This window comes from Myodes glareolus, chromosome 18 (assembly GCF_982192425.1).
Source record: "Myodes glareolus chromosome 18, mMyoGla1.1, whole genome shotgun sequence".
In the NCBI taxonomy this organism is placed as follows: domain Eukaryota; kingdom Metazoa; phylum Chordata; class Mammalia; order Rodentia; family Cricetidae; genus Myodes; species Myodes glareolus.
The window spans coordinates 63933805-63959544 of NC_142043.1; the positions used below are offsets into that span (position 1 = coordinate 63933805).

The 25740-nt window shown below is 50.7% G+C and overlaps 1 protein-coding gene across 1 annotated transcript; it reads left to right on the forward strand.

The window, feature by feature from the left end:
- Positions 1–7046: 7046 nt before the first annotated feature.
- Positions 7047–24837, forward strand: Tmprss3 (transmembrane serine protease 3). The gene is made up of 12 exons (XM_048451281.3): positions 7047–7249; positions 9320–9430; positions 10303–10419; positions 10716–10839; positions 13727–13852; positions 14629–14672; positions 14960–15125; positions 15874–16043; positions 18271–18366; positions 20268–20410; positions 21045–21197; positions 24606–24837. Exons 1-12 carry the CDS (start codon positions 7156–7158, stop codon positions 24621–24623), a joined length of 1362 nt encoding a protein of 453 aa, XP_048307238.1. The 5' UTR covers positions 7047–7155; the 3' UTR covers positions 24624–24837.
- Positions 24838–25740: the final 903 nt, after the last annotated feature.

The window sequence follows — 25740 nt, forward strand, 5'->3', positions numbered from 1 at the left end:
GGGCCTGACCTTTTCAGCCTCTGGTCTGTGTACAGAAGCAGGCATCTCACTGTGCACTGTGGTTGTAATTTTCATTTCATCGAAGGCCCATGACACCAAAGCTGCTTTACAGACCAGCTGGCCATGAATTAGCCTCTCCGGGGATGAGTCTACTTGGATCTCTCTGCTAATTTTCCTCCTTGGGTTGCCATTTTTTTTTTTTTTAAAAAAATCACTCTGTGGAAACTCTGGTTGGCATCTTCTGCACCCGTTTCAGAAACCGTTGTTTTTCTGCTTCAGTGAACACGGTGTCTTCCTCCCTGTCCTAGGAGGTTTTGCTGGAGCTGCCATTCCTGTTTAGCTCCGTGTCGGTTAGAAACCAGTTTGTGTATGGTGTGAGGGCTGAAGGGTCTCTGTTTTCCCATTAACAAGACCAGAACACGGCAGCGGACTGTCGCCACGTGACTGATTGACAGGTGTAGTTTGCTTCTGGCTCTGACATGGTCTCTTGTCTGATTTATTCATTTCTCTGTGCCTTCTTTAGTCGCTATGGTGTTGGAGGGCTCTGGTTTTGTGTCTGTGATACTGTTCTTTATTCTTAGCTTTTAAAATATAGATTCAGAGAGCAGGCTGCAGGTGTATCACGGAGGGTGCCGATGCCTCTCATTAATGTCAGCCAACGTCACTAATTGGACACTGTGATTCCCTGGGAAGGGCTGTCCTTTCTACTAGCAAGGCCCAGGGACCGCACAGCTTGTATAGAGCTAATTCAAAATGGAAGACGGGCTTACGTGTAAAATCCGAAACTTCACCCATCCCCCCCAAAGAGAGTCTAGAAGAAAAATGTATGTTGTGTTTTAGGTTATATAGAACTTTCTTAGGGCATAACAAGTTTAATCCATGATCTTTTCTTGTTCCACTTTGGGCTTCATCAAAGTCGTAAACGTCTACTGTTTGAAAAGTATGATAAAGAAAACGAAAGAAAAGGTAAGCCACAGCGTGGGAGAAAATGTTCCCCGCCTACACTCTTGGTCTGATACCCAGAATATACAGTGTGTGTGTGTGAAGCGTGCGTTCTGACAGCTAATGAGAGCACCAATAAGCAAGTTTAAAATTGGGAAACTATCTAAATGACGCCCGATGAAAACGACACCGGAGCCGCTGTGAGAGGGATCCAGCCTCATTCACAACTGAAAGATGTAAATAAAGACCGCAGCACACTTCCCCAGCGCCAGCTAGATTTGGAGCTCATGTCAAAAGGACCCACAAGGTCAACCTTCAGCAAAGCGAGGGAACTCTTAAAACAACCCGCTACTGAGGTCGTGATTTGTCCAACCCCTTCGGAAAACACGTTAACACAGTCTCTTATAAAGGTCAGCCAGCTTACATTGACTACGTGACCTTTTCTGATCTGAGATTTTACCAGGTAAAAGCAAAAAATGTGTGTCCACATAAAAACCCATCTTTAAAAGTCCTTGGTGGCTTTATTCATCATAGTCCCTAACGGGAAATGATCCAAATAGTCCAAGTGAGATCCATCCGCGAACAGACGTGTGGAGGTGGAGTTCAGGGAGCGGTGCTCATCCGCAGGAAGAACCACAGCCCTGCTTCCTGCATCACAACCGAACAGACGAGAACTCATCCTGTCGAGTGCCAGGGGCAGGCGCCATCACACTGGCTGTCTGGGTTTGTTTAGATGCCATTTTAGGCGAGATACGATAGCTACAGTTTCAGAGAGTGGTCAGTGGTTGCCTGAGGTAGGGTAGGGGCGAGTTATGGGCTGAGAGACCTACTGAGTGGTATCTGTGTAAGTGCCGTTTTTTGCAGGACTACCAAATCCAGTATTTAGAATGAGTATATTTCAATAAAACTGATTTTAAGAAAAAAAGAAATGAAAGGAATACTGAAGACAACAAAAACAAAGGCATTAGTTTTTTTCTTGCCAGAAACCATCTGTGAGGTTAGATTGAATCTGCAGATCGTTTGAGAGAGAACTGACATTTCCACAACATTATGTCTCTGATTCCCCGAATAGAGTTTATCTAGAGTCTATTCCCCGAATAGACTTAATGTCTCCTAGTAGTGTTTTGTAATTTTCAGGTTTTTTTCTTAATTAAAATATTTTATGATTTTTTTCTTTGTGTGTGTGGACATGTCTGTTGTCTACCTGTGAGTGCACACATGCACTCTACCTCCCAAATTTGTGGAGTTTAGAAGTGTACCACTGTGACTGGTTTTAAATGATATGTAAATGGTAAATATATAATCTTTATATGTATGGTAGTTTTTGCCTGCACGCATGTGTGTGCACTACATGCATGTCTGGTGCCCATGGAGGCCAGAGGAGGGCATCAGATCCCCTGAGACTGAAATAACACCCAGTTGGGAGCTACCATGGTAATGTAACTACCGTGTGGGTTTTGGGAACTGAACCGGGGTCCTTTAGAAGAGCAGGCAGTGTTCTTAACCACGGAGCCATCTCTCCAGTCCCCTGTAAATGATACTTTAAAACACTATGTATGGCAGCAGTAGAGAGGCACAACCGGCTTTTATATGAGGAACTCACATTCAAAGATCTTGCTGAATCTATGTGATAACATCTCCATGGCACTCCCTGCTGTAGAGGAGAGACTCCAGTGTTTCTCCTTAAAAATGTGAGTTTAAACCGGGCAGTGGTGGTGCCTGCCTTTAATCCCAGCACTTAGGAGGCAGGGCAGGTGGATCTCTGTGAGTTCCAGGCCAGCCTGGTCTACAAGAGCGAGTTCCAGGACAGGCTCCAAAGTTACAGAGAAACCCTGTCTCGAAAAACAAACAAACAAACAAACAAACAAACGAGTTTATTCTATTTTTCTATAATATCTTTAAACTTTTATTTAATTTGAAATTTCTATATATATACATATATCGACACACATATATGTGTATATATATTATATGTATGACTTCTCAAATAGTCACATTCTTTATTTTTACTTAAAAATTTTTATTTGGGGGCTTCAGAGAGGGCTCAGCAGTTAAGAGCCCTGGATGCTCTTCCAGAGGTCCTGAGTTCAATTCCCAGCAACTACATGGTAACTCACAACCATCTCAAAAGGATCTGATGCCCTCTTCTGGCATGCCCGTGTACATACAGAGCACTCATACATAAAAATATAAATAAATTTAAGAAATTTAAAAATTATTTGTATGTATATATGTGCACACACGTGTGTGAGTGTACCAGAAGGTGTTGGGATCCTCTGTTAGAGGCAGTTATGAGCCTTCCAGCATGGGTGCTGGGAACCAAAGTCCATCCTCTACAGGAGCAACAAGTGCTCTTTGAAATCGATTTCCAGATTTCCCAGCATTCAGTGCAACGTTGTCTCTGTGAGATCACACCCGACTCTGGCCCATTCTCCGTATCTAAATTTCCACCTTCTTCTCACTTCTTCTTGCTCCACCCTGACCCCACAACCACCGTTTGGTTCTCTGCTGCATTCTTTCCTTTGCATAGCCCAGCACCTCCGCGGTCTTTTTCTTACCTGGCCTGTTTCCTTTGCCGGAGAGACCTCCATTCTTTTCCCCTGAGGAACTCAAGAGGAATTTCCCAATCCATTTCCTTCTCTTGAATTTGGGTGTTAGAAATAGACAAAGTTTGCTGCCATCAAGGCCAAGCTCGCCTCTTGCTCCAAAGGGAATTAAGAGATAGTTCATTGTGATTAGTCTGGGAGTCTCATGGGCTTGTGAGTTCGAGTTGCTCTGAATGACAACGTTTCACTGTGGAAACATTCCATGAACTTTTATAGTCACAGAACAAAGGGCAGTCTAAAGGAAGGCATTTTCAGACACCTTGCCAGGGACAGCAGTCAGATGGGATGCAGGAAAGCGGAGACAATGCTCCTCAAGTCTCAGATGCTATCTGAGGGAATTCTTAGCTTTAGGGTTGGTAGAAGCCAGTGGTCTGCTAAGCAAACACACTCCAAGGGCTTTGCTTGTTAGCTGAAAGACCATTAGGTCCAACCAAGAGGCACGTGATAAATGACCACTATGGGATTAAAGATAGCTCAAGACGATTTGGGTTTTGATCTGCAACATTCCAATACACAGACACACAGACACACAGACACACAGACACACACACACACACACACACACACACACACCGCACCCTGTAAGGGTCTAGTCATTTTATAAAATCTTCAACACAGGTGAGGATTTGTGTGGTGTGTGCGCCAAGGGGCTTCATTCCACATTACTCAGAGGAGAAAAAGGTAAACATGGGGTCTGATAAATAGCTCTATTCAAATATGATTTTTTTCTCTTCCAAATAATAACTTTGAGCAATTATGTTCATTTATATCTATAATATATGTAATGTTCCTACTCATTTCTCTGAAATCCCAGAACTTGAGGCTAGGGCAGCAGAATTTGAGGCTAGCCTGGTCTACACAATGAAACCTTGACTTGGAAAACAAAAGGAAGCAAGCAAACAAGAACAAAACAAAGGAAGGAAGGAGAGAGGGAGGAAGGGAGGAAGAAAGGGAGGAAGGAGAGGAGAAGAGGGAGGAGGAAGCTCATTCTTGTCAGCCAGGAAATCCTCTAGCTTGTTTACTCCTTTCCTCATATACCTTAAAAAGTTGTCTTTCAGGCTAGACAGAGGAAGGAAGCCCTCCTGGTGGCTAGCTCTCCAACACTTGCCCCAGAGAACTCGCTCACTCGCTCACTTGGTGCGAGCAGTGCTGAGGATGCTGGGAGACCGTTTGACCTCTGCTTTGCCTCCTGTTGGCTTTTGATTGTCTGTGGTCTGTTCAGCACTGTCCAATCATTTAGGTTCACAATCAGCCTTTCATGACCCTGGTCACTGTGGGGGTTATGACAGAACGTTCTAGAAAACCGTCTAAGGTGCTCAATTAGGAGAAAGAAAGGAAAGCTTGAAGAGCCAAGTCTCCTATCATCATCTCAATAAATGGGATCAGAAACGTAGTCAGAGGTAAGGAAGGACCTGTAAGCATGGAGGACTTTATAAGTCTCTGCCTTTCCTTCCTTTCTTTTTTTCCCTTCCTTCCTTCCTTCCTTCCTTCCTTCCTTCCTTCCTTCCTTCCTCCCTCCCTCCCTCCCTCCCTCCCTCCCTTCCTTCCTTCCTTCCTTCTTCTCTGGTTTTTCAAGACAGGGTTTCTCTGTGTAGTCCTGGCTGCCCTGGAACTCACTCTGCAGACCAGGCTGGCCTCAAACTCGCAGAGATCCACCTGTTCCTACCTCCCGAGTGCTGGGACTGAGAACGTGTGCCACCACATCAGACAGTCCCTGTCTTTTTATTTATTCATCCATTTTACAACCCGACCTCTGTTTCCCCTTCTTCCTCTCCACTCAGTCCCACCCCAACTCTCTCCTTTGTGCCAAGGAACAAACCCCTCCCCCACCCGCCCCTCCTCCATTTCTATTCAGAGGAGGGCAGGCCTCTCATGATATCAACCAAACATAGGTTATCATAGCTGCTTTATTCATAATAGCCAAAAACTGGAAACAACCGAGATGTCCCTCAACTGGAAAATGAATAAAGAAATTGTGGTACGTTAACACAGTGGAGTATTACTCAGCTGTTAAAAACAATGACATCAGGAAATTTACAGGCAAATGGTTTCGTCTCTGTCTTTTGTCCTCAGAACAGCTGAGGGCTAAACCTGAGGCTCAGTCACCTAGGTGGATGGCACTGCCCAGCCGAGTGCTGACCTGCCCTTCCATGGGGCTGTCTGCTTGGCACTGGGGGTGGCCCTTTGGTCATCTTAACAAAAAGAGTGTCCTTGGGCCCTCCGTTCTTCGGTGACACCCTTGTGGTTCTGGCTCTGCTCAGTTGCAAGCTGTTCTCTCCATCTCTGTGGCCGTACCACCAGGGCCACCTGATCGCCACCTCCAGATCGAGTTACTGAGGCACCACGGTGATGCCGCTGGCCTCGGTGACAGAGTCGACAAGGCTGAGTGACTCGGTGGCAATACTTTCCTGCTGGACTCCCCTTTGCCAGCTGCTTACCCTCCCGCTCATGTTTATAATGAGAAAGGAAATTATTACTGCTTCAAATGATGGCGGCTCCAGAAATAGTAAGTGAGGGGCCCGGGGAGGGACACTTCCAGGACGTGCTCTGAGCTACTTCTCCCCTTGCCTATGTGGGACCTGCCAACCAAGGCCTGCTTGGGAGGGGATACACCCCCCCCCAGGGCCGATTTTCCAGAAAACTTAGAGTTTACAAATGTTGTGAAAAACAAGGTTCGTTTTTAATGCTGTGTAGCTCCATTTGGGATACGGACAAACACAACAGGTAGCCAGGAAGGTGGTGACATAGATTCCTTATTGGAGCTCCCCAGCCTTCTGGGGCTTCTGTCAACCTCAGCGTTGGTGGAAGCAGATTCCTACACACCCTGACTGTGCATTCGGGAGGACTGGCCGGGGACTCACCTGGGAGCACCCTGCATATCTGTGCTTGTTCAGCCCTCTCTGGAAAAGTCTCTACTGTAGGAACCAGAGCCCTGTGTGGGTTTGGCCTGAGGCAGAGGCTCCCAGCCACTCCTCGCTTGGCTGGGTGGCCCAGGTCCCCAGGGCTCGGATACTTTTGTTTTCAATCAGGTCATGCCTGCATGAGCCAGGAGAGGACTGTGTTTGTGGGGCGCTACTAACAGTGCGATTGTGCCCTTCCTCTCGTGTTACCTACACAAATTGAGTCTCAGAACATCTTACGTCTGTGACAGGCAAATCCTATGGCTAGAAAGACAATCAAAATGTTGAAGGACAGAAGAACAGCGTCAGAAATCACTCACATACTCACGGTCTTCTAAGACAAATGACCGAGTGCTTCTGTCTGGCCAAGGGGCTTGTCTTTAACGGTGCCACTTGATTGGTTCTAAGATTGGCTACGCAGAGGGCGCCATTGTTGTTACTGGAGAGGAATCAAAATTCCGCCCTGTTATCAACTCTAGAAGCCGCTCTGCTATTGACCGCGGCCCAGGGAAAGTTGTGTTCTCAGTAGACCGGTGTTTGGGACAAACCCCCAGGGAGTGGGCTTCGTGTCTGACTGAAAGGATTTCAAATGGGACAGAGGCACCCCCAGCGCCCACACTTCCCGCAGGGACCAATCTCGCCTACTCCTGGCTAAGCAGGTGGAGGTGGAGCCGGAAGCCAGCACCAGAGGCCCTGAGATAGTCACCATGGGGGAGAATGATCCTCCGGCAGCTGAAGCCCCCTTCTCCTTCAGATCACTCTTTGGCTTGGATGATTTGAAAATAAGTCCTGTGGCACCAGGTAGGTGGGGCTTGGCGACGCGGGCTTGTGCGGAAGTGGTGCATATGGTCAAGGGTCTCTGTGTGCCTGTGTGTGTGGGGAGGGGGAGTGGGGAGAGCGGGAATCTCCTTGTACACGCTCTCACTCTTTCTTTCTCTCTCCCACCTCCCTCTCTGTCTTTTTCTCTTCCCTTCTCCTTCTCTCTCTTATGTACTGGAGGTTGAACCAGGTCTCACACACACTAGACGGGCACTCTGTGACTTTGCGGTCCCCCACCTTCCCTGGGTATTTTCGCATTAGGAGCCCAACACCTCTGGCTCCTGATCTTGCAAAACCACAAGAATTAGAGGGCGCTCAGGAGGAAGAGCCCTTTTGTTACTGGGAGCTTGCTAAGTCCCTGGAGACAGTTTTTTGTTGTTGTTGTTGTTTATTTTGTTTTCTTCCCTTCTTGGAGGTTTTCAGAGACCCAAGCTTCACCTTGGCTCTGAATCATTCAGAAGGAGGGCAAATGCTGGCTAGAAAACGCCCCTCCAGGAAGTCCTTAGAAACAGTGGCCACAGCCCCTGCAGACAACTCAGGCAATCTATATGTCACCAAGGGTTAAGTGCCTGGTTAAAATGAGTGCTGTAGCCACCAAGAGAAGGGACGTTGGTTCCTTAAATCACATGCCTACTAGGTAAGGCATTTCCCCCCTGATTCCTGTTTCTATGGGGTCTTTGTGCTGAGAGTCTTCTGTGGCTTGCTGGTCTGGAGAGACCAGCTCAGGAGCAAGGAGGGGCTGGGGCAGGGGGAGGGAAGGACAGTTCCGGCTGTAGCTCTGAACAGCCAGCATCCAGGAGCCCCTAAGGATTCCTTTTAAGCCATCTGGATGACTACAGAGTACGAAGGGCAGAGTGGGAGGAGTGGGTTCGTGAAATCGGAAAAGACCCCTAGGAGGTCCATCCCACGTGTACCACAGCGAGGCTGCGGATTTCCTGCTGCCCTTTCGTCGGCTGCTCAGGCTGCTTCCTGTTTGCCAGTTTCAGGAACGGCACCCTCCATGGGGTGTGTGGAGACAGGCATCTGCGTACACCCATGACAACGTTTAGGATACATTCCCAGAAGTGACATTATTGGGTCAAAAACTGCGTCTTCTTTCAAGCTGTGTAGATACAGCTCCCATCTCATATAATTGGGAAGTGGATGTGTCCCACCCGTGCACCATGTGAGAAGCCCATGGTTCCTTCCGCTGTGAGCACCCATGGGTGCAGTACCAGCAAAGTCATTGTGAAGTCAGGATGAATTCAGGTTCATTTTCTGTTTGTTTATTTCTGGGAAAAGGCCAGCTTCGGATAATTTGAGAATGCCCAGTACCCTTCTTGCTTCAAACATATGGTGTAACACCTACAAGTCACACTACCCTCTCTGGACAAATCCTCGGGACCTGGGACTTCCTTCAACTATTCTCCAGGGTTGTTGGGACAAAATGTCACAGCTAGGTCAATCAACAGAGTCTCCTTGCCTCCTTTGTAGGGGCTGGAAGCATGAAAACCCCCATGTCAGTAAGGCCTTGTTCCCTTGGATGCACACAGGACCCTCCAGGCCTTGTGTAGATAGTGACCTTTGGCCAACAGCCTTTGGGGCTCCTTGAATTGTGGACATGTCCTCGGCCTTCATCTTCACGAGGATATCTGTTCCTCTCTTCCCTTCTTGTCATCTCTCTTCTATGCATGTCCGTATTTGTGTTGGAATTTCCCCCTTCCCAAGGACACCAGTTGTACAAGATTAGTGCCTGTTCTAAGGACTTCATCTTAACTTGTGCCCTCTGTGATCCCAAGTAAGATCCCATTCTTGGCTGTTGGGGATTAGGCTCCTTTGGAGGATACCTTTCAACCCACAGCAATGTCTCCTAAGCTGGGATGGAGAGCTAGGCCGTAGCTGGGAGGGTGAGACTGACCTAGACAACATGGCCATTCATCTAATGAAGAGCTGTCTATAGGCTGGTACGTTCTCTGTACAGAGGGGACCGGGGACACATGACTAGCTCTAAGATCTATGTCACTCAAAGTTGGTGCTCCTCGGCTCCCACCCTCCCCAACTCCTCTGGTTCAGATGCAGACGCGGTGGCTGCGCAGATCTTGTCCCTGCTGCCCTTGAAGTTTTTTCCGATCATCGTCATTGGGATCATTGCCTTGATACTGGCGCTGGCCATCGGCCTGGGCAGTGAGTACCGTCCATTATTTAGTAGGCGCTCGAATACCTGCCCCGGCATTTAAACTTGCATGAGTCCCGCCACCCCCACCCCGACTGTACTTGCTGTTGCCCGGCCTTAATTAATGGTGGCTGATGTCCTTTTGATTTGATGGCTATGGGGTTCATCTGCCTGCGTGAATGTCAAGCCAGTGTGGGAACAGGCAGGGGCTGCTGGCTGTGCTCCGGGGTCTGCCACTAGGGTACCTGCCCAGTTAGAATTACTCAAAGGCAGCTGATGAAACAGGACTCTGGGATGGGAAGGGGGAGCATGGGGTGGAATGGACAAAGACTTCCATTCAAGTCATACCACATTCCTTGGCTAGTTTTATAAGGAGGTATGCGGGGCTTTTGAAAAAGTGGGTCATAGGGAGGAAGGGGCTCTCTTCGAGTATACAGTTTCTCCTTTTCTCCTTGAAGTAACTGCAGCACAGGGCAGCATACACTGCCTCCTGCTCAGGCGTGTGTTCCACAGTTGATTGGCTTCAGGCTCAGAGTGAAAGGAAGCAGGGTGGTTGAAAGGTCTCAGCTGAGGCTCTTGTTGGGCTGACTCAGTGTGTTGGCCACCACCATGCAGTTTTGCTCCTGACTTTGAACCCTTAGAGTCTGAATGCACCCTGATTTGTGCTTCCTGGAAGTAGTAATACCATGGCTGCAACAGTATCACCCCTCGGAGTTCAGGCCAGAAACGGGGCTGAAGGAAACAGGCCGCTGTCAGGGATGCAGTTTCAACGCAGGTCTCATTATTGATGGGCAAGTTCAAGGCCACGTGGCAGGTGCACAGGTATCAGTGCTGTACACCCAAGGGGCCGCTTGTTAGCGGTCTCATTTCCTCCCCTCCCCAGTCCACTTCGACTGCTCTGGGAAGTACAGGTGCCATTCGTCTTTCAAGTGCATTGAACTGATGGCTCGGTGCGACGGGGTCTCTGACTGCAAGGACGGGGAGGATGAGTACCGATGCGGTGAGTTGTGCCCCGTCACTGAGGCGTAGCCACTGCCCTGCCCTGTCCTCAGCTGGGATGTGCCTAGCTAGGTTCTGGGAGGATTACTCTGTGTGTTTGCATTCACCTGGGGGACTAGACAGGTTCTGTCTCTGGGTGCAGGCCATGGGAACTGCAGCATCTTGTCTGGGAGGAGCTCTGGGAGGAGCCAGTCAGATTGGAAGAGGGGGTGCATGGAGTGAGTGGGGCTGTTGTCAATCTCTGCCCAGCCTCAGCCTGCACTGGTCCTCACTGTCCATCTCCCCATGTCTGGCCAGTGCGGGTGAGTGGCCAGAGAGCCGCGCTCCAGGTGTTCACGGCCGCTGCCTGGAGGACCATGTGCTCCGATGACTGGAAAAACCACTACGCCAAGGTTGCCTGTGCCCAGCTGGGGTTTCCCAGGTGAGTCAAGGCCAAAGGGCAAGGAGGACAGAATGAGGACAGATTGCTACTGGACAGTCAAGAGCTAACTAGGTGCTTCAACGTGTCACACTTCACTCTTACGGCAACCTTGTGGCACTTGGCCCTGTCTTTCTTCACAGGGAGCAAGACAAAGCCGGAGCAGCCAGGTGACTCTGAGTCACACAGAACGTTGTGTGTGAAGGGACTTCTCAGGGCTAGGCCAGGACTTTAGATGCAAAAGCAACTGACTTCCTTGGGCCTGGGGCTCAGCTGGTAGAGTACTGACCTAGTATAAACAAAGCCATGGGTTCTGTTCCAGCACTGCCACAACCAGGCACGGTGGCACACATGCAATCCCTGCACTGGGGAGGCAGAGCCTGGAACAATGTGCGTTCTAGGCCAGCCTGGGCTACATGGAGAGTTTGGGATTGGCTAGAGCTGAATAGTAAGTTTCTAATCAACAACAACAACAGAAACAATGAATCAATCAATCAAACCAAAGCAGCCAAACAAAACATGCAAATCTTAAAAAAAAAAAGTAACAGATATCTGTTTATAAGCCCAGAACTTCTGGCTCGGTGCTTTTCAGCATAAAGAGCAGACGTTGGAACCTTATTGCACATGGTCACGCTGGTCACGTGCATGTCTGCTCACACATCCTCAAGAGACCCTAGGATACCATTATTCAGAAACACCCGTAGCCTTAGGAGACCATCTAAGACAGTGTCTTCCCATCTTCAGGGTTGGGAGTCAGTTCCTGGCTGTCCACACTGCAACTACACGCTTTTGCCCAACTGGGGGCTCCCTCTCTTTTATGGTCGTTCCTCCTGACCCCCGCCTTGTTTCTCAGGGTCCCATTCCCTCTTAACTTCTCAGTTCTGTAGGTCCCAGCTTACCACAGGCAGGTTCCCAAGTTTCCACGTGCATCTAGGAACTGAGCAAAGATCAACAGTGGCACACTCGGAAGTGCATCCTAGTTTGTAACTAAGAAAGCGAGGCCCTCAAAACTATGGGACCACCACCATCTGTGGAGGATCCAAGCCAGTGGCATCCTAGGTGCCCCACAGCTGAGGCCCTGCAGCCATGCCTCCTCTGTACACCATGCCTTCCTGGGTCCCCAAACAAGGTGCAATGAAAATCCCATGACAGTTGCGAAGGTCACTCAGAGACAGTGTTGAAAGTTATGTAGGTTTACTCCTTAGATAAAAGGAGGAGATTCAAACAGCACAAAACACACTCATGGATGCAAGCAGACATGTACACACATGTGCACACACACAGATACACACACACACACACACACACCAAACAGCCCCAGTTTCCCCATCAGGTATCTCTGTTTCCTGTCAATCTCTTTCTCAGTCCCTTTCTTCTTTCTGGAATATTTCCCCCTTCCAAATCTCAAACCTTTGCCATAATGCCTGGGCACACCCTGCTCAAATCCTCTGCGTGCCTTGTGGACCCTGGAAAGGAACTTCAGGTCTTCAGGCATGTCAGAGCCACTTGACAGGGCGGACAGCTCCTGGTTCTAAATCCCACCCTAGTCTCCGTTTCTCCCTGAGAGTATGGTAGGGACACAAGTTGACCCTGTACCCTTTCTCCCAGACAAGGAACGCAGCACCAGCCCCTTGCCCTGGCCTCTCTGACTTTATTCTATGCTCTTGTTTATTCTTCCCTTCTCTGTCCTTCGAAGCTCCCTCTCCTCTGCTACATCTCATATCTGGAATAGCAGCAGCAAGCAAAAAAACCAACAAATCAAACCCAAACCCAAATCAGACAATCAAGCTAGTTGGCTCGAAGATTGGTGCTGATTCCAGGCAGTCTTATGAAACTTGCCCAGTCTCCTCCCTTAGAATGGACAATGTCAGTGCCTGTCTTAAAAGGCTGAGGGAGCTCAGTGGTCACTAGGGAGTAGGAGTAATCATGGCTGTGATGGGGGTGGCTGTTGCTCTGAGGCGATCTGTGGGCTCCACCTGTGACACTTAGGCTCCTTCCGCATTTTACGAGACCCCGCTCATCACCCTGCCCACCTTCCCCATCACCTGACATCCCAGCAAAAACCGACTCCTTCACACCAAGGCGGCCTGCTGCAGCCTCCCCTGGGAGGCAATGCCTGGAAAACATCTTGATGGCATTTTCTTCAAACCCATGCTTGGCTGAACATTGCACTGTACTTGCATGAGTGGCTGAGGCACTTAACAGCAATTGAATGGCATCCTGCGCGACAAACTGCCGGGTTAGTGAGGAGTTAGCCACCTGCAGAACACTTTGTCCCCCCACCTTCCTTGGGGACTCCTTCAGTGCTACTTTTCTTTTTCCTTTTCTATTTCTGGGTACATGCTGAGCTATTCTACCCTGTTCTGGTCTCCTCATATCTCTCTTCTGCACCATGGATGTATATGCCTGTCTCCTGACACTGAGCCCATTTGCTTGCTCCCAGGGTCCTCAAGTCACTGCCTTCCACGACAGGGTTAGACAAAGTGGGACAGGCTCTCATAGTTCCCTAACTCTGGGTCCTCAGGAGCTAGACATCTAGCTGCCTCCCCTGAGGCTTGACTCCAGCCAAACCAAGTGCACCAGAGAGGGGTGGGTGGGGACTTCCTAACCGTGGCAGGAAGTGGTCTTTCTTTGTGACTGGAGCTAGGTGGGTGGGCCAGCCAGGCTGGTGAACTGTGGGACAGCAAGCTAGCCCCCAGGCCACAGCCAGCCTGGAAGGCTTGGCTAAGGTGTCTGCATTTCCTCAGCAACATGAAGCCTTTGATGGTTTTGGGAATAACCAAGTGAGGTCTCCCAAGTGTGATGCTGGTAACCTGGTGAGCGTGTGTAGGGTGACTGATATTTTGGAGTCACCGTGACTATTGGGTCTGAGTTTCCGATGTGCCTGCAGCTATGTAAGCTCGGACCACCTCAGAGTGGACGCCCTTGAGGAGCAGTTCCAGGGTGACTTCGTGTCCATCAATCACCTCTTGCCAGATGACAAGGTGACCACGCTGCACCACTCTGTGTACATGAGGTAAGCAGTGAGGTAGGTGCTACAGCTGACTGCATGGGTGCTGAGTCACAGCGCTCCACGAGGGGGAAGTAATGGTGGAGCTCACTGCTACGGTTAGAATGGTGGTGCATAAGCTGGGGTGCAGGGGTGAACCCCCAACCCTGGAAAGCATGGTTCTGTGCATGTGTGTGGGGGGGAGGGAGGAAGAAGTGCAGTAGAAGAACGACAGTGATGCCTGATGACAGGCAGGTGTGTCATCAGGCCAGTTCTGGGCCTGCCTCACAGCAAGGAATATGTCTGTGTGCGTGTGTGTGTGCGCATGTGTATGCGTGTGCGTGCGTGTGCATGCGTGTGCATGCGTGTGTATGTGTTTATGTGTGTGCCTGTGTTTGTGTGTGTGCGCATGTGTGTGCATGTATGTGTATGTGTTTGTGTGTACATGCATGTGTGTGCCTGTGTTTGTGTGTGTGTGTGTAAGCAAACAAGCAGGGAAGGGAAGAAGAAGTTAGACAGCATCCTTTACAAAGTGCTTTCACATTCACCAGTTGCCCCCTCCCCCCCGCCACCCCATAACCCCAAAACTCTGATCAAGGAAAACCAGGTTCCCTTAGCAACAGTCAGGTACCCAGACCTGAGACATCTCAACTGGAGCCCAGGCAGAAGCAGGGAGGAAATGCGGCAGGTGCCCTGTAGCCAGGCTTTCCTCTGGACACCCAGGCCCCCAGTCCGGCATGTGTGACCCCTGCTCTGCCAACAGCCACTTGTTGGCTGTTCACAAACTGTTCTTTCCACTGCAGGGAAGGCTGTGCCTCGGGACGCGTGGTCACCTTGAAGTGCTCCGGTAAGTGTCTAAATAGGTAGGGAGCAGCCTGGCCTTGTGGAGTCATGGCCTCCCTTCGGGGACAACTCAAGGCCCCCTCCCCTAGATGCCAGTATGGGGCTAGGCACCAAGAGGTCCCTGATGGGCAGGGTGAGCATGCCTGCCATGTGGCCTCCCACAAACCCCACATACCTCTGAGTTTTTGTATGCCTGACCCTCTCCTGGTGGGTAGGGAACAGGAATAGTGCCAGGTAGGGGGTTCAGGGTGCTGACAGCATTATCCATAAGCCCTTGTTCTCCTTCTATAGCCTGTGGCCTGAGAACTGGCTACAGCCCTCGCATTGTGGGTGGAAACATGTCCTCGCTTGCCCAGTGGCCCTGGCAGGTCAGCCTCCAGTTCCAGGGGTACCACCTGTGTGGGGGCTCCGTCATCACCCCTCTGTGGATCGTCACCGCTGCACACTGTGTTTTCGAGTAAGTGCCTGGGCCTGCTGTTGTGGGTTCTGCTCTTCACAGAACCTTATCTAGTCTTGGGTCAGATGGAGATGGGGTGATCTGGGCCTGAGGGCAGACAGGAAAGCAGGAAGCCAGACACCATAGAGCCACGTGTGGGTGCGAATGTCAGTCCTCACAGTGGACCGCTCGCTCTCTGTGGGAGTGACATGAGCTGGGCTGGCACAGAAAAGGTAGAAAAGGAGGAAGATGGGGCAGAAAGAAACCTTAAGCCTCCCAGGCCTTCCTGTAGCTCATTACTGTCATCTGTGTTATGGCATAGCAAGGTACCATGGGGTGGAAGTGCAGGGCACCCAGAGAATACTGCACCCCCACCAAGCTGGGTCTGGCAAATGTTCAGATGGCAAGGAAGTCACAGAAAGCATCCCAGACCCAGCGACTGATTCTCTGTCTTTTTATCTCCTGTTTTGGTTACTGTCCAGTGGAGAAAGGCCTGGACAGCTTCTGCTGGGAGCAAAGCTGAGCCCAACTCTCAAATGCGTATCTCTTGGGTGATGTGGAGAGAATGGCTTGTCTGGGATGTACATGGGGTGTGTTCTGGGCTCCTGCAGGACTTGGGAATATGGTCAATGTGGGGCACAGATGTGCAGGATATTGGGCCATCTTCCATCTGGTGACATCTCTCGCCATCTCCCTGGGCTCTTAGGACAGTAGAGCTCAGTATGACTGGGTGTGCCCTGAGCTCCGCCTTTTGGTCTGTGCATTTCAGCCTGTACCACCCCAAGTCCTGGACCGTCCAGGTGGGTCTTGTGTCCCTGATGGACAGCCCCGTGCCCTCCCATCTGGTGGAGAAGATAATCTACCACAGCAAATACAAGCCGAAGCGGCTAGGCAATGACATCGCCCTCATGAAACTGGCTGAGCCGCTCACATTTGATGGTATGTCTAGGCTTCTGCGGTATGTCTAGGCTACTGCGGTATGTCTTGACTTTTATGGTATGTCTGGGCTTTTATGTTATATTTTGGCTTCTACCGTATGTCTAGGCTTCTGCGGTATGTCTAGGCTTCTATGGTATGTCTTGTCTCCATGCCAGATGGTTGCTTTTCATTTGTTTTAATAGAATTGGTCAATGCTTGTTGAAGCATCATTACAACGGCTGCTTTACTATCCTTGTCAGAAAATCCCAATGTTTGATTCAGCTGGGTGCTGACATCAGTGCATTGTCTTTGCTCATTGAAGTTGTGTGTGTGTGTGTGCATGTGTGAACATGTGTGTGTATGCACGTGGAGGCCATAGGCAAACACTAACAATGACCTTTACTGTTGTTCCTCAGGGACCTTCCATCTTGCTTTTGAGGGGGAGTAAGGTCTCTCACTGGTCTAGAGTCGCCTAGTAGGCTGACTGGCCCATGAGCCCCAGGGATCTTTCTGTCTCTGCCTCCCCAGCATTAGGTAACAGGCTCAATGCCTTTACATCTGGCTTTACACATGGGTTTCAGAGAGTCAAACTCAGGCCTTCATGTAAGCACTTTATCAACTGAGCCATCTTCCCAGTCCAAGTTTTGTGCCTTCACAGCCTTCCTGATTCTACTCTGGTCTCTCCGTCTGGTGCCAGGTACATGTAAGAGCTTCTCCAGGCCAGGCCAGCTGGTGCCTCTAGGTGGTGGAAGAGAGACACCTGCCCTTAGGGACCAGAGCAGATGGCACATTCCTGTCCTGCTGTTTGCTACATGGAGTCTCTTGTATAGGGCACCTCCAGTGGAAAGAGCAAGGTCCCAGCCTGGGGCAGCTTGAGGGCTTGGCAGGAGTCTACCTCTTCCTCAGCATCTGGAAGGTTCTAGGCATCTTCAGCTCCCTGAGCATTCTTAGAACCAACACCTCCCCTTCTCTCTGATTCTTGTCACCTCCAGTGACAGAGGCTATGAGTTCCACGCTCAGCCCTCTTTTCCCCCACTTCCCCCCCAACACGGAGTGAGCCCTGCTAGAACTCTCCAGCATTCTGTGAGTGACACAATAAGAGAAACGTTGGCTCCATCAGTGAAAGTCCCGACCTGCTAAGGATGGGCGCTGGAGGGCAGGCAGGGCTGTGCGGTCAGCCCGTGTGATTTCCAGCACAACAGAGAGAAGAAGCTGCCTGCCGGGGTGGGGTTGAGGGCTGCCACTTGCTAATTATTTTTGATGGCCTTTGGTTCTAGAAAAAGGAGATGTCTGTTGCTGCACTTGGCTCAACAGTGAAACATGTCTCCACCCCTCCTCATCTTTCTTTTTTCCTTTCCTTTCCTTTCCTTTCCTTTCCTTTCCTTTCCTTTCCTTTCCTTTCCTTTCCTTTCCTTTCCTTTCCTTTCCTTTCCTTTCCTTTCCCTTCCTTCCCCTTCCCTTCCCTCCTTCCCTCCTGCTTTCCTGCCTTCCTTCCTTCTTTTCTTCCTTCCTTTTTTTTCTTTCTTTGTATAATAGTCCTGGCTGGTTGTCCTGGAACTCGCTCTGTCTGTAGACCAGACTGTCCTCAAACTCAGTGAGATTCCCCTGCCTCTGCCTCCCAAGTGCTGGGATGAAAGACATGCACCACCACTGCCCAGCCCCTCCTCACTTCTCTATCACCATATGGACTGGGGGAGGGGCCTCTCAAGAGCTGCTCACGTGAAAGTCCTGGGCACATGTAGTCACTTGGCTTTGCTAGGGCCTCAGTGGCACAGCCTAGGTACAGGCCAGCCTGTTGTCACCACAAACACCAGGGGCAGCAGGAACATCATTCAAAGTCTGGACCAGGAGTGGCCAACTAGAGCCAAAGGCCAAGTGTGACTCAATGCCCATTTGAGCAGTAAAATCTTGTCATAAATCCACCAGCCCCTTTTGCTTACATCTCCTATGTTCCAGCAACAGTGACGACATGTGATCACATAGCCCATAAGCCTGAACCATCTACTGTCTGGGTTTTATAGCCAGCGTTTGCGGCTGGGCTCTGGGCTCACACCACAGTCTAGCACTACCCTCGAGTTTTATAGACTCTGGGGGATGGGTGGGTGGGGCCTCAGCTCTCAGCCAGCTGTCTTCAGTGGCCAAGGCCTAACCCCTCCCTAGGGATGTGTTCAGAGACCTGAACCCAAAGTCAGCTGATTTCTGGGACAGTGACTTCAAGGACTTCACATCATTGTTCCCATTCTAACAGAGACCATCCAGCCCATCTGTCTGCCCAACTCGGAAGAGAACTTTCCTGATGGGAAACTGTGCTGGACATCAGGATGGGGGGCCACGGAGGATGGAGGTCAGTGGTCTGGAGCCAGAGGCTGGTAGGGACCCTCTAGCGTCCTGCTGTGATGTCCCCTCAGGATGCTTGGAGGTCCCAGCCCAGGGTTAGCGCAGACCAACTGTTCACGACAATGGTCTGCTGAGTAACCGTGGGCCACCGTGGTGTTGCTTATCTTCGGACGGCGTGACACTGTGAGGCTTCTCTGGAGAGAAACGGACTGTGAGGGAAAAGTGGGGGTACTGGTCCACAGAGAGGCCTTCAGCCACCGTCTTCCTGCCTCCTTTTAAACTGCAAAGCAAGTGTATAAAGTCCACCTTGATGACCCCCAAGCTTTATCCAGCATGTAGGGTGCAGGGTAAGGAACTGATGTCTGTGAGAGCTGGCAGGGTGAGCTGTTTTCTCCTGGGAGCATGGAATAGAAGGTGCTACCCAGGAGCCTCGATGGCACTGGAAATGGCAGTACTGTCAGCCGTGGTCACAGACCCACTAGAGACGTTTGTGTCCCTTGTGTCAGGAGAGAGTGCTGACTTGATCACAAGGCTCAGAGTTCCCAGCAATGGCTTTCCTTCGTGCATTTTCTAGGCTCAGGCCAGTCTGCTTTCACTAAAAACTGTAGCAAACTACCATGGCCTGGATGACTCCAAAAGCTCAAAGTGCAGAGGCAAGTCCTCTCAGTTCTAAAGCCTGAGATGGAGGTGTCCGCAAGCCTGAGGAGGTGGTGCCTGTCCCGGCATCTCCCCAGCAGCTGGTGACTCTAGCCATTCTCCTCCCCAGCAGCTGGTGACTCTAGCCATTCTCAGGTTCCTTGACTGGCTGATGTGTTTTTCTTCCCGCTCCCCAGTGTGGGTTCTGGTTCTGAGTATTGAACCAATCGCTTTACTGACTGACTCATCTCCTCAGTTCCTTGGTCCCTGTCTCCATGAAGTCCGTTGTTGGATTTAGAGCCTGCCCTACATGCGAGCTGACCTAGTCTTGAGATTGTACTTCAGCAGCCTCTGCAAAGCCTGGTCCAAAGAGGGTCATGTGTCTTGGTTACAGTCAGACAAATAAGAAGAGGGTTGTAATTAACCCATGTAGGAAGTCAGTGTTTCCCCTGGGAGACATTTTCATTCAGGGTCTCACTGCAGCCCAGGCTGTCCAGAAACTCACTATGTAGCCCAGGCTAGCCGTGGACTTCACAGCTACCCTCCTGCCTCAGCCTCCCAAACTCTGGGATTCAGTGCTCAGCTTGTGTTTGTTACCCTTTCCGTTATAGCTCTGACGTCATCAACCAGCCTCAGGGGTTGCTGGGGCTGGCAGGCTTGTTCCTCAGGTGGCTCCGATGACAGCTGCCCCCTGACCTTTGCTTCTCCACTTCTGGGCTGGTGGTCTTATCCTCAGCTTCAAGGCCAATGTGCTGATCTGTTGCTGCGCCCCGCTCCTCTGGTGTTGCCCTCTCCGAGTCTCTGCTAAGCCCTTGTAGTTCTTAGGAGCCTGACCACATCATCAAGGCTGTCTCACACCTGTACCCTTGAACGCCTCCCTGGCTAGTGGCATGTCCACAGGTCCAGGGCCCGTACCTATGTTTGGAGGGGCACATTTCTGCTGACCACATACGTCTCTGTCTAGATATGTGTGACCTTCAGGAGCCTCAGTTTCCCTTTTGTAGTGAGGATTGGCCAGGGTGGGTCAATGGCTTGGCTGGTTGTGGGAAGGAACATATGTCTACTTCTACATTGAGTCTCTTAGGGGAGCAAGGGGCCCTGATGTGGAGGTGAGAACACAGGGCCCACTCAGTAGGGGCACTCTGGGCCCCATCTGCTCCACGACTGTCAGGTGGCATGTCCCTTGCCCCCCCCCCCCTTTTCTTCTGTCTCTGTCTCCCTGCTTTCTAAGCCAGGCTCCTCACTACACGTTTCTTCATTGCTTTGAGGCAGGTGACGCCTCCCCTGTCCTGAACCACGCGGCTGTCCCGTTAATTTCCAACAAGATCTGCAACCACAGGGATGTATACGGCGGCATCATCTCCCCGTCCATGCTCTGTGCGGGCTATCTGAAAGGCGGTGTGGACAGCTGCCAGGTAAAGGACTGCCAATTACCCCGGGGGCTGTGGCAGCAGGCAAGGGCCCAGTATAGTGACCCAGCCCATGGGACAGGCCACTGCCAGCTTCCCTGTGACTGAACAAAAAGCAAATTTACATGGCACAAGGAAGATATTTGCTTAAGATACCCGTGGCTTTCCTGGTGGCCCGACCTGTGTTTACCCAGGCTCCCAGTCTTCCAGGGAATGGGGCGTTGTCTTCCCTAATCCTCTGCAGCCTCAGGGTGTAGGGGGCCAACCAGAGCCGCAAGCTGGTGTGAGCTGATGGGTCCAGGTTTCCAAAAGCCACAGGGGGTGAGACTGAGTGCCCCCTGTGGCCACAGAATTAGTTCCCCCTCATCCAGACCCTTCTTCTTCCAGCTCTGTGAGCTACACAGGCCACACTTGACCTTCCAAGTTTAGTATTTGGGATCTGGAGGGAGATACAGCTGGAGGGACACCTTCCCACACAGGCAAGGAGCCACCTCTTGAGAATATCAGAATCCATTCTAGAAGTACACGGGGAGAGGCGTGCACGTGGTGTTACCCACTGGCAATTGAAAAGGGAAGTCTGTGTCACCAGCCCAGCATAGCTGCTCAATCCCCTTGCCCTTTTCCTCCTTCTGCTCTCCAGGGAGACAGTGGGGGCCCCCTGGTGTGCCAGGAGAGGAGACTGTGGAAGCTGGTGGGCGCCACAAGCTTTGGCATTGGCTGTGCTGAGGTGAACAAGCCTGGGGTGTATACCCGCATCACCGCCTTCCTGGATTGGATTCACGAGCAGTTGGAGGTGGGTGTGGTGCTCCAGAGGGAGGTGGGTGGAGTGACTCTCCAGCTCACGTGTTCCCTGCACCCAGTGTGACCACAGGGATGGAAAGGATGTTGATTCTGCATTGATTTGGTGACTCTGGGTATCAGTCCTAGAGCACACAGCTAATCCCACGGGTGTTATCCAGGCACACAGGGGAGGGACAGGAAGCGTGAACCTGCTTGACTCAGCAGGAGAAAAACTGACCAGTGGATGAGGTGTCCCCTTGGAATGGGGGTGTGTTTAGGGTGTTATGTGTGCAGGGAGGAGAGGGTAGGTGGGTTGTGTCTGGATGAGGTAGAGCCAGGTGAACCCCCTCTCCAATTGCCCCCGTGGAGTTGATGCTTTGCTGAGAGCCAGAACCGATTTTCTTTTTCTTTTGGTTTTCCTCTGTAGCTTTGGACCCTGTCCTGGAACTCGCTCTGTAGGTCAGGCTGGTCTCGAACTCACAGAGATCGCCTGCCTCTGCCTCCCAACTGCTGGGATTAAAGGCATGTGCCACCACCACCCGGCTATGGAAGAGTTCTTAAGCAAGAGGGGTCTGAGTAGCTTTGCTTCAGGGAGAGGGAAGCAGGACAGGCCTGCAGAGGCCCCTGGTCAGCAAGAGGAAGACACCAGGGAACTGAGGCTCCTGGGCACCAGGCAAAGAGATGTTCCGATAGACACAGGCCTTGCTGTGATGGGTACCAGGTGTCCACAACCCCTCTTCCTCCAAGTGGGAAAGGGCTGCAGGAAGACTAGGCCCAGCTAGGGACCAAGCACTAAGCAAATATTTAATAACTTGATCACAGATTCCTCATGCCACCCCCTCGCCCAGTGTCAAAGACATTTTCTCCTGACTTAATAGGGGTGAAATGATGTCACAGACAAACTCTCAAAAGATGACAGTCCCATGGCATTTGATGCACTAATATGTGCGGCCACCATCTCTGCTCGGTTTCAAAGACCTTCCTATCATCCCAAGGGAAAGCCATGTCCCTTCCTGCCCTCTGGTCTCCAGCAATCAGCTGTGGGCTTCCAAAACCTTTATAAAGGTTGTACTGTATGAGTGTGTCTGGTATTTGACACAGGGCCTTATGAAACCCAGACTGGCCTCTAACTCATTGTGTAGCTGAGGATGACCTTGAACTTCTGATTCTCCTGCCTCTACCTCCCAAGTTTTGGAATAACAGATGTGTACCAACTTACCTGGTTAATGGGATTCTGGGATTCAAACCCAGGGCCTCAGGCATGCTAGGCAGGTACTGTACCACTGAGCTGCACCACAGACTTTACAAAAATTATTATTTATTTAACTAAAGATCTTATTTTAATTTTTTGATGGTCTCTCTCTCTCTCTCTCTCTCTCTCTCTCTCTCTCTCTCTCTCTCTCTCTCTGTGTGTGTGTGTGTATTTAAGTACAGTGTCTTCAAAGGTCAGAAGAGGAAGTCAGATAGATTCCCCTGGAACTGTTGCAAACTGCCACTGTGGCTACTTGGAATCAAACCCAAGGCCTCTGTAATATAGAGTAGCCAGTGTTCTTAACCTCTGAGCCATCTCTCCAGTCCTAATTACTATTTCTTCATTATTGGTTCAACTCAAGGTTTTTTCTGTCTTTCTCAATCCCCCACATTCCTTTCTTTCTTCTTCTTCTTTTTTTTTTCCTTTTTGGTTTTTGAGACAGGGTTTCCCTGTGTACCTCTAGCTGTCCTGGAATTCATTCTGTAGACCAGACTGGCGTTGATTCTGTTGAACTCACAGAGATCGCCTGAGTGCTGGGACTAAAGGTGTGTGCCGCCACCACCCGACTTTCTCTTTCTTTTCAGTACTGAGGCCTGAACTCCAGGTCTTGTGTGCACTAAGTGGGTCTCCACCACTGAGTTACACCCCAGCCCTCTGCTTCTTCGTTCGAATTTCAGCCTTAAATGAGGCAGGACACTGAACACGGTTCCTGTGGGTGGGGGTGAGATAGTGGCAGGTGTGGCCTAGTCTGTTCAGGTCTCAGCATCACTAATCACTCCTGCAGCTTCACTTCCATCTTCTGTGCATGGTGGAGCCCATGGGGCTGGCCCAGCGTATGCCTGGCTGGCTAGTCACAGGCCAGCAGGAAGCCACCAGCTGACACAGTCTGCTGGCACTGTACAGTTAGTACCACAGGCTCTGCTTATTCAGTATAGAGTGTAGCCAACACTTGTCTTCCCTTCGCTAGCTATGGGCGGGCGATTTCAGCGCAGAGGCCACTGATACCCCATGCCTGAGACTAGGATGTGGACGGGCCATGTGTACATGGGAGGGGTGGCAAGTGATCAAGGAACCTCAGAAAGCAAGTGTGCCTTCCTGCAGCTGCTCCTGGGACACAGGTTCCATGCGACCGAGCTTCTCCTGAAAGTCTAAACCACAGAGGGTGCTGGCGCTTCACACTGTTGAGAAAGGTGGGGCAGCCAGGGGCTCAGACTGGGAAGCCATGGCAGGGATGTGGTCCTAGCCGATGTGCTCTCTGCATTGTGATGGGTCCTACAATCTTCCTCATGATAGGCGGGGATCTTGGACAAGTGAGGGCTCCCAAGTTAGTAAGGACACCTTTGAAGACAGTCAAACGCAGACCAGGACCTCGGTCTGACTCTGCCCAGAGGGATAAACAGATAGTAAACTTCCTTGGCTGTTTGCTAAAACTGTCAGTCTCGCTGGAGATTTGGGGTAGGGACCAGGTGATCTTCATGCTTTGAACATCATTTTAGGAAGGCTGGTGTACCAAGAGTTCCTGGCAATCAGGAAAATGCCTGACAGCTTCTGGAAGTGTCTGTTCTCGGAGGGGCTTCACTATGGTGGCTGGCTAGGGTTTCTGAGGGTTGCTCGTGCATCTTGGCCATCAGGTGCCTCTGATCACTGAGGACCTGCAGGAGATGTCACCTGACAGACACACCTATTTTTCAGTCTCTTTCCTAGCGGCTCAAGGAAGAGCCAGAAGCCCCTCCCTTCTGTAGGAGGATTTTCAGGTTTGATTTGTCTCACTGGAGGCTCTCCCAGGAGTCCTACCACCCCTGCACACTGTCCCACCTGAGGCCCAGAAGTCTCCACTCCATCATCTTTGTTCTACCCTTCATGTTTCCCTATTTAGTAAGGGCAAAACAAAATTGTTCTGTCTTATATTAGGCCTTAGGAGCATGCAGCTGAGACCTAGCAGTTTGGGGACAATCTCCTAACAGTTTGGGGACCATCTTAGGCAGAGATGAAGAGTGTAGAGGTCTTTCTAGATGGGAGCCATCCAGAGCTAGCAGCATCCTCCCTCAGAGTCCCAGCCCCTCAGTGACCATTGATAACATTTAATGGAAAATCTAGGGGCCCACGGAGTCACAATATTCAAGGCATGGCTTGCAGGAGGAAAATAGTGACCTCTGTTTTGACTTTCAGAGAGACCTGAAGACTTGAAGAATGGGGGACAAACCAGCACCTGAGCTCCCGAGGGTGAATGCAGCCCAAACCTTCCCTGGACTCCTGTGTGGGCATGGTGGATGCGAGTACCAGCGTTTAGTGCTCTGCCCATTGCACTGAGGCAGAGCCAGCAGGAAGAGCATCCTTCTTACCCCTGATACCTGGAGCTGCCTGTTGCTAAAACCTCTGGCCCTTGGGGTGTGGGATGAAATGACCTTAGAACTTTCTGTGCTTCACAGCGACAAAAGCACCCCTACTCTTGCACGTTAGCGGCACCTTTCCCTGCCGTCCTCCTCGATTTTCCCCCTCGGAGCCACTGCCAACAGAGGCAACCTTTTATGCAAAACCATTGACACCAGTTGGTGCAGATATGAGGTCAGGAACTGCTGGTGCAGATTGTTGCAGATGGAGTCACCTATTTGTCCTATCCCTGGGTGCCAGTTCTCAACCCAACAGCCCGTTTCAGGAGGTGGGCAGCTTAGCTTGTGAATGACTCAGCCTACGGGCTTGCCCTACTATTTTCTCACAGCGTTTGGTGCTTGATGAGTTACCAGCCCTTGCTTCTGGAAGGTGCCCCTTCTCTCAGCGCGGCTTGTCCTTGGGCTTGAGTGAATGAGTTGTGACGGCTCACAGAAATCGAAATCATGGGCTCACGTCGAAAGCACACCCTGCACATGTCAGGAGTTTGCCTTTTCCTGTTAGAACAGGTTTCTCAGTACATTAGAAGGATCCCTTATCGCACCATAGAGTAAGTGACACAGGTCTGGGAGAAGACAAGACCGGAGAACACCAAAACAAGTCGAATAGGAGGTCCTAAGTCACTGGAGGCTGCCTCATCCCTCCACGCACTCTGCTAATGTACCATTGTTGACAGCGTCTGGGCCTCTCCTGCGTGACCCACAATCCAATGCCCCCACATTACCTAGTTAACAGAGGAGGGTTACATGGGAAGTAGCCATTGGTCATTTGAGCTTATCATAGATTAAGTCTTCAGAAGAATACGAATCAGTTGTTTTGTGACTGCAACAGAAAATAAATGTGTGTGTGTGTGTGTGTGAGAGAGAGAGAGACAGAGACAGAGACAGAGACAGAGACAAAGAATGAGTAGGGGTGC

Bases quoted from the DNA above. Each gene is read 5' to 3' on its own strand.
- Tmprss3 (XM_048451281.3), top strand. From the start codon at position 7,156: ATGGGGGAGAATGATCCTCCGGCAGCTGAAGCCCCCTTCTCCTTCAGA. The intron at 10,420-10,715 runs GTGAGTTGTGCC...ATGTCTGGCCAG, and splicing joins GGAGGATGAGTACCGATGCG to TGCGGGTGAGTGGCCAGAGA. The intron at 13,853-14,628 runs GTAAGCAGTGAG...TTTCCACTGCAG, and splicing joins CACCACTCTGTGTACATGAG to GGAAGGCTGTGCCTCGGGAC.